This window comes from Pygoscelis adeliae, unplaced genomic scaffold (assembly GCF_000699105.1).
Source record: "Pygoscelis adeliae isolate BGI_AS28 unplaced genomic scaffold, ASM69910v1 Scaffold105, whole genome shotgun sequence".
Taxonomy (NCBI): domain Eukaryota; kingdom Metazoa; phylum Chordata; class Aves; order Sphenisciformes; family Spheniscidae; genus Pygoscelis; species Pygoscelis adeliae.
The window spans coordinates 891,255-899,970 of record NW_008824807.1 but is presented as its reverse complement, the minus strand read 5'-3'; the positions used below and the strand labels follow the sequence as shown (position 1 = coordinate 899,970).

Genomic DNA, 8,716 nt, shown 5'->3' with positions numbered 1-8,716 from the left:
AGTGAGCTAAAGGAATAGTTTGAAAATGCTAAAAGCCTTGTGACATTTGGACCATTTGCACTACAAAAACAGTGACACAAAATCTTCCTTAAAATCTAGTGCATAATCTATGGACCAGTGTCCCTACTGCATATCCAACGGAAAATAAGTCAGTCTGTTAAAGCAGATCCTCTCTTTGAAGCACATCGGTGACTGTCGTGGGTCTTCACAGCTGTGCTTGTGTCTACCCTACTCTCAATATATGTACTTTGAACTTGGTATTTGCGAGAGGTATTCCTCAGGACAACTCCACCAACACTGGCACATTCTAGGGCAAAACTGTCCAACTCTGGTCTCACCGTTTCAAGCTGAGTCACTAGTGATGCCAGTTACAATATCTTACCCTCAGGTAAGACACAAGAACTTACCCTCAGGTTCAGGACAGCTCCTCATAAATAACTCCAAGTATCTCATTGTTCTCCTCTTAAAAATCCTTCAAACACCTCATCTCTCAATGCTGCGCCTCAAAAAGCTTGGTAACTGATGCCTTGAGGTTATGGTCATTACCTGTCTCTCTGATCAGTATTGTTTTCCCATGTCTTAGACTGTGCTACCTGGGTCTCGGACTGCCTTTGTTGTCTGTGTTTCTACCAGAACTAGTTCAATGCAGTTCCAGCCTTGTAGCTAAGGTTAATAGTGATTACACACAACCCACAACAGGATGCGATGTCTAACTGATAATTTGCTGCTGTGCTGATTCAAGCTTCAAGGGCTTTCCTCCTTCTTAAATTTGAATGGACTTGTTGCCCAGCTTTTATGCCATTGAGCGTTCTCCTTATTATTTACACTCCACAAGCATAGGGGAGTTCCGTCTATATGGGCAAAGACTTGGCTGAGAGGTTATAGCTCTCTTAGATGTCTGATATAGGTAATGTTAGCCAAACAAATAATGAAATGCCTTGAGAGTTATGAGTCATGAATACAATGTCTGTTCTGCAAAAGCAGAACAAATGACTAAGCTCAGGTGGGTGGAAATCTTCAAAAACAATACTGCAGCCAACCTCTTCCTAATGATGTCCATGGAGGTCTGATCAGTGACAGCAACATGAAGCCAACACTGAGCCCTTCTGGAAAAAAACCTTCCTAGCACTTGTATGTGGTGGCAGAATTAGCTTTTAAGTTTTTATTTCTTGTAAGTGTTTTGCTGGGAGCAGTAGATTAGTGCTGTGGATTCATGTTCTGTCGGTACCTGGCATTCAGGTACAGCTGATCCTGCCTTCGTGTGGGAGCTGGATGCTTTCTCGAGATTAATTTTTCTTGAGTCCATGAGATCTATGTAGCAATTAAAGAAATAAATCAATCAGATGCTGACTGCATATCTGCTTGCTTAAAGGTCTTCGAAGTGCTGCAGCTTAGTTAGAGCAAAACCACAACCTGAGGTTATGGCTTGCATGCTTCTGTTCATCCAGGATACACAGCACCACGTTAAGACTTCCTTACACCCAGAACTGCTTTGCTTTTATTGTATTAGCATGATTTCTTATGGTAAGAAGTGCTCAAATACACAGCTGATAAACTACAGCTTAATACATCCCTGTGCACCAGCTCAGACCCAGTAGCTGTTCTTGGGCACAGTTATCTCCATCAAATGCAAGATAACAACACTTAGCTTTAAACTATTTGCAAACTAAGCTAAATACCAACAACCTGCTATTTTCTTCGAGCTGAGAGCAGTGCACTTAGATGGTTACTACAGCTTGTGGGAATCTCACACTTGATCACATAGGTGAGTTCTAAGCTATAGAGGAGATGGGCATATACACCAGTGTGTATTGACAACAGAGTCCTCATACCTTGCACTCTGAATCACTAAAATAAATAAATAAATAAATTACTTTCTAACAGAATCAATTGGGTTCTGGCTCACCTAGCTGGAAAGGAAGATGATGGAGTGGGTAAGATGCTGCTACTCCAGTAGTATTTCCAGTAGCCAGCCAGATTGCTAATGAAGCACCAGGTGAGCTGCAATAGCTTACCGCTCAGTATTCAAGGGCAAACTGAAACCAATGCCAGTTTAGCCATGCAGTGGGAGGAGATGGGCAGTTTGCCATAGTTCCAGGCTCCAACAACATGTGATACTCATTCCTTTAATCATCTGAGTTGTGATGCAACCCACCACGTCGCACCTGATTTCAAGCCCATTTGTCTGGCAAACCTCAGACAATGAGGGTCCTTGAATGCATACAAATTTGTCCACACAGTTCAAAGAAGAAAGATCCCAGAAAAGTTATTCAATGTTAACAGCTTTTTTTTTTTCCCAAAAAAACCACCCATGTTTTCATGAGGTGGCATTCAATTGTTGATTGTGAACAAGGACAATAACTGTCCCTAAGGAACAGTCATGCTTTGACAAAAGGGCACAAGGGTGACTCAAAGAAATGCGCGCTCTACCAAGGTTTTCACGCAGTGCTCAATGAGGATCTGATCATCAAGAGATGAGGTATTCTCTTCTTTTTTTAAAATGAGATGAGATGGCACACACTGCATCATACAGCTGGAGGGAATGGCTTGACTTGAGGCCACCTGCGAGGCATCTTTGCTGAGATAGCCAGAGGGCAGCTGCTTTCAAGTCTAGGAGACCATGCTTACACAGCAGACTACATGGTCAGCCAAAAGTCCCCTTCCCTCACAAGAGCCTGTCACTTCACTGATGAACACTGTCCCTGCCACATACTTCTGCCACCCACACCATCCTCGACAGAAAAGGGAAAGCCCAGCACAGCCATCTGCTACTCTTGGGCTGCTACACTTCCCCCCTTCCTTCCCTAGCAGGTTTCTCCTCATGAGACTATGTGCCCACCTGAACACCTCCTCCAGCTTCCTTCACGTAGCTTATGAATGCTCTGACAGCAAATGGCAGCAAACAGGCAGGTGCCTGTTGCTCCTGACTGAAGTGTCTCCCCTCCTTCCCCAGCATCACTGTTCTCATAGGACTATGAGTCCACTCAAACACCTCCCAAAGAACGTGACATTTAGGTCATGAACTCCATCAGTGCTGCACACTTCTGCCACTACATCTGCCCTCACAGCAAAAAGAAGCCGTGGCATCCCATGCTCCTGGGTGACACTTCCCACCTCTGTGGGTCCCCTCTCACGGGACTACAAGCCCACCCAAATGCTCCCCCCAGTGGGGTGGGGAGTCACTTAGCTCATGAAGGCTGCCAACACCGTCCTCCCAGGAAAGGGAGGCCCAGCATAGTCTGCTCTTGGGCAACACTCCTCTCTGTCTCACTCTGCTTGTTGGTCGTTTCCTTCTTGCGAGATAACAAGCCTGTCTGAGCACCCCTCAGGCACCCGGGGTTTAGCCCGTGAATGCTACCGATGCTACCAGCCCTCCTCTCAGAGACGTAGGAAGCCACACACAAGCACCTACTGCTCCAGGGTGACACTTCCCCACCCTCCATCCCCCCTGCCTCCCAGAGATCAACACCCCCTGCCTATCTGTGTGCGTGGGGGGGGGGTGGTGGGCTGGCGGCTTCGGGCCACAGGAGGGGGGGTGCCTGCTGCAGCTGCAGATCTACAACTGCAGCAGAAATACGTTGCTGGGTGCCCTGACCATAGGGGTACAGCGGGGCCCAAGCCTAGGGCCTATACCAACGGGAAAGGCGTGAGAGAGTCCCTGGAGCCTGCTTGCTGACCCAGCCTGATGTCTCAGGAGGTTTGCTGCTTGCCAGGGCCAGGACCAGGGATGGTCCTCATGGGACCTCAAGCTACTACTCCTTGCTACTTATCCATGTGGGCACCACTAATGCTGCCATGAGTGACTGGGAGCATATCAAGCAAGAATGACCAGGTGGCTCTGGGAGCAGGGTGAAGGTGCTGTCTCCTCTCTAGTCAAGGGGAAAGGCCTGAGCAGGAGTGGACTCCTTCAGTGGGTCAACACCCGCCTGTGTGGCTGGTATCACAGCCCTGCCAGGCTTGGTATTTTTGACTACAGGACTCTTAGGAACGAGGGCTACTGAACAGGGGTGGGATACATCTGAGAAAGTGGGGCAAGCGTGTGTCTGGAAACAAGCTTGCTAACCTGGTAGGGAAGACTTTAAACTAGATATGCCTGGGCAGGGTTACCATAACCTGAAGAGAAGTGAGGGCAAAAGATGACAGGACAGGGTGCACTCTTAGCAAGTTTGGGGCTGACATCAAATTGCAGGAAGTGGTTGTAACACTGGAGAGTGGGGATGCTATTTAGAGGGACCTGAACGGGCTGCAGAAATGGGCTGATAGAAACCTCATGGACTTCATCAAAAGTAAATACAAAGTCCTGCACCTGGACTAGAATAACCCAGTGCCACTGTAGAGGCTGGGACCAGCTGTCTGCAAGCAGCTCTTCAGAAAAGGACCCCATGGTGGACAAGTTGAACATGAATCAGCAGTGTGCCCTTGCAGCAAAGAAGGCCAACCACATCCTGGGCTGCATTAGTAAAAGTGTAGCAACTAGGTCCAGGGAAGTGATCCTTCCTCTCTATTTGGCACTTGTGAGCTCATGTCTGGAGTACTGTGTCCAGTTTTGGCCTGCTCAGTACCAGAAAGATAGTGACATGCTGGAGCACATTCAGCAGATGCCACCAAGCTGGCCAGGGAGCTGGAGCACGCAGAGCTGTGTTTGTTCAGTCTGGAGAAGAGAAGGCTCATGGGAGACCTAAGTGCTGTCTGCAGCTACCTGATTGGAAGATACAGAGAAGATGAAGCCAGACTTCTCTTGGAGATACACAGCATTGTCCAAGAGGCAATGGACACAAGTTGAAACATGGAAGATTCTGATTAGATAGCAGGAAAACATTTTTTTTACTATGGAAGTGAACAAATACCATACAGGTTGCCCAAAGAGGTTGTAGACTCTTCATCTTTAGATTTGTTCAAGATTTGACCGGACAAGACCTTAAGCAACCCAATCTAACTAGACCTGCTTTAGGCAGAATTTTGGAGAGGATGAACACTGGAAGTCCATTCCAACCTCGATTATTCTGTGATTCTGGAAAACTTGTATTTAGAGCTACTTTTGCTAAAGGACTTTAGTTCCCATCTAAGTGGTACAGTCATTTTCTAAAAGAGGTGGGTAGGCTGAGTCCAGAGCCTTTGGGAGATGTGGCCATAAGGTATCATGAGAAGAGATGCCAAGTTCCAGCCTCTTTTGCTAATCTTGTCAAGTCTTTCAGTCTTGGTTTAAAAGGTAGCAAGGGGAGGAATATAAAAATTAAATCCCTACTGGTTGTGTGGGAGACATTCCTCCCAGAATGTTCTCTTCCTGAAAAACAATTGTTTGTTCACCAAAACAAAGGAAAATTCCTTAGTTAAGCGTAAAACAATTTAGATGTTAACTTCGGTTTTATTTAATAATGTTCTACATGGAAAAGAAAAATTTATTCTTATTTAATTTGTGTTTTAAGTCAAGACAGCACACTTAGAGAACAGTGGCAATTCCAAGCAGGCTTGTCACAACAGGAGCATTAACATGATTTACAAGAGACACCGCAGTATCATCAGCAGTTGTAATACTATTGGAGTATTTGCATTTGAATAGGTATTTTTATGAGAAAAAAAAAAAAAAAATCATCTTTTATATATTTTGCAATTCCAGAAGTGCTTTCCAGGGTAGAATCTTTCCCATCCAGTAGGTGTGAAGGCTTGTTGTTTTATGCTACTATGTGTACGTTAGTTTCCAGAATCAACATGTAGGGGAAAAAAACCCACCAGTAATCTTTTTGGGTATAAAGAGGTATATTGGTATATACCAATATTTGTTATTGTGACAAATTTTTTTAATATTTTTAAAGTGGTTTAGTTCTTTGTTTTTTAATTATGAAACCGTACTAGAAATAGCCTTCTATATGCAAGCTCATGCTGATTTAAACTGAATTTATTTGGTAAAGCTTCTCTGAGTGCTGTTGCGGAATAAACATGCCGTCTATTTTGCAGACTGAGGCCAGGCAGAAGCAGTTTATTTCTGTAGCTACAGGAGAGATCACAAAGCGACAGAGGTTCAGCCCTCTATCGATGTGAACTCTGAATTAAAACAAATGTAATAGGGCTTATATACATTTACAGCAGATACAAACTGCTTTGCGAAGGGGCCTGATATGGCAGAGCAGCATCTGCACAGAAGGGAAACTTGCTACAGCGATTTTAACGTGTATTCCTGATAACTGGGGACCTGCAGCCGGTCAGCCTTGACTTGGTTCAGCTCATCCCTCTCTCCTTGACTAGCTTTTAGACCTTGCAAGTGTGTAGACACAGGACTTTTTTTATTTTACTGTAGTTATAAAAGCTCATTTCAGATTAGGTATGCATGAGAAACATTTCCTGCCATTGCTGTACTACTGAGGATGTGAAATGGGGCTAGTAAAACAGGTGAACGCATAGCCATGCCTGCTAAATACTAACAAAATGGTCTGCCAAAGACAAAAATAGCTTTTCTCATTGGGAGACAGAAAGGCCTTGACACCGCAAAAAGCTGTACCTCTGCAAAATATTACCCCCTCCACTTCCTCAGCTGACAACGGGTCATGTTAAATAGGACTGACTCCAGACAAGGTGCAGCGAGTTAACTCAGGCAACCCACAAGGAAGGCTGATGCCAATTTGGCTGAATTTGCCTGAAGTTAGATACAGCAGAGAGTGCAGCTGTATTTCACAGAATATAGGCAGCTTCAGGGAAGGACTTCTCTCTTTCAGCACATATTGTGCTGTTCCCGAAGCCGGCAGGAACCTCAACCCCACGAGGGGGCTCTGCCAGTGCAGGTATCTGTAGCATCAAGCCTTCCAGTGAGCAACTCCCACTGGAGCCCATTTACGTCTTGCCTGTAACCAAGGTTTTTAGCAGAGCATGTTGCTTTTGTGGGAAGCAGCCTTAAAATAAACCAAAATATGCCTGATTTGGTGTGACATGAAAGCACCTCTCGCGTGTCAGGGTCTCTAAAGCAGTTTAAATTTCAGAGTGTTAAACTGGAAGAGTTGTAGGTATAAACAGGATAATCAGAATAGTAGTTCCCTCTGGGCCACTTCCAGTGGAAGCAGCAAATATAGGGGGCATGACTGATAGCTGCCATATGATCTCTGATAGCTGCCATATGATCTAACTGTGCCTGGAACATGTATAAATAAATGGTAACAAGGAAATTACTTGGATGTCTTGTTCCTACTGGATCTCCCCCAGCCAAAGACATTTGTACCAGCAATAGTTTAAGAAAGCCTAGTATAGACAAGGTTTTTGAGATCAATTAAGTAGGGAAAATGCTACTGTAAATGAGAAAAATAGCTTCCTCCAATGCAGAACTGAACACAGTGAAGAGGAAGGGGCATTTAAATAGCACACACTGATGAAGATAAGACAGCTGAGTTTGACCTCTTTATATCTTTTAATACAACCTGCATTAAAATTCTGAAGTGAAAATAACTGTGTAATGGTAATCACAAAAGTACAAGGAGAATATACATTCCAGTTCAAGGAGAGATTTGTCCCTACAATGCATAAGAAAAATCGAGTGATGGAAGTCATTTAAATGCCATTGTACGTGTCCCCTGGAACAACTGCCTGGGCTCATCGGTAATAGCACCTGTCAAATGCACAGTGCTTGACTGCTTACTGCTATTAGTAGAAGCAGCCACCGTGATTAGACTAGCACTAAAAGAAATACAGGTGTAAACAGCCAGAGCAGCAGTGACGTAGGAGGACGATACACAGAAACAGGAGTGACAACTTCAGCGGGCTGCTGCTTACTAGCCGGCAACAGGGGTGTGCTCCTTCCTTGTGGTGCTGGGCTCACATGACCACCATGATGTCTTCCAGAGGCTTCCGCGTCAGCGCAGGCACAGTAGCATCTTTCTTGGGATAGCCAACGGGGAGCAGCAAGAGTAGCTTCTCATTTGCTGGGCGCTGGAGCAACACCCGGAGTTGAGGGCCGCAGTTGAGGGGTGTGGAGGTCACAGTGCACAGACCCACGTTCTGCAGCGAGACAGACAGCAACGAAGTGAGACAGAGGTTTGTGGTCTGTATTTGTATCCATTACTCTCACCAGACCTGTAACACATTCTCCTGTTGACTAGCGCAGAAACGCTGCTTCATTAGACTCTTCTACAGGTTTTGGAACACTTGATTTACTGATAGCCTCAACAGTACCATAAAAGACACCTTCTTTGCGTACAGAAAAGTACAGCGTTTCTCCACCACAGCAACAGCACAGGCTAATGGAAATAGCCTTATTCTGCCTGACGTTGCATGTTGCACAGCAGGAGTCTGCCTGCAGTGCTCAGTGTAATGGGGGACCCATGGCTACAGTGAAGTTGAGAGGCAGTTGTGGGGATATCACTGGAACACCAGGTGCCCACCAAAGCCGCTCTGTCACTCCCCTCCTCAGCTGGACAGGGGAGAGAAAAATGTAACGAAAGACTCATGGGTCAAGATAAGGACCGGGAGAGATCATTCACCAATTACCATCACGGGCAAAACAGACTTGACTTGGGGAGATTAGTTTAATATATTACCAACCAAATCGGAGTAGGGTAATGAGAAATAAAACCAAATCTTAAAAACACCTTCCCCCCACCCCTCCCTTCTTCCTGGGCTCAACTTTACTCCCGAATTCTCTACCTCCTCCCCTCCAGCGGCGCAGGGGGACAGGAATGGGGGTTTTGGTCAGTTCATCACATGTTGTCTCTGCTGCTCCTTCCTCCTCAGGGGG

The 8,716-nt window shown here is 45.6% G+C and overlaps 1 protein-coding gene across 1 annotated transcript in view; it reads right to left on the bottom strand.

Moving 5' to 3' along the window:
* Positions 1-7,797: 7,797 nt before the first annotated feature.
* The window catches only part of IYD (iodotyrosine deiodinase), a 19,831-nt gene continuing 18,912 nt past the window's right edge, over positions 7,798-8,716 (bottom strand). The window contains exon 5 of the mRNA XM_009324134.1: positions 7,798-7,980. Coding sequence (XP_009322409.1) covers positions 7,798-7,980 — 183 coding nt within the window. The remainder of the gene's footprint in view (positions 7,981-8,716) is intronic.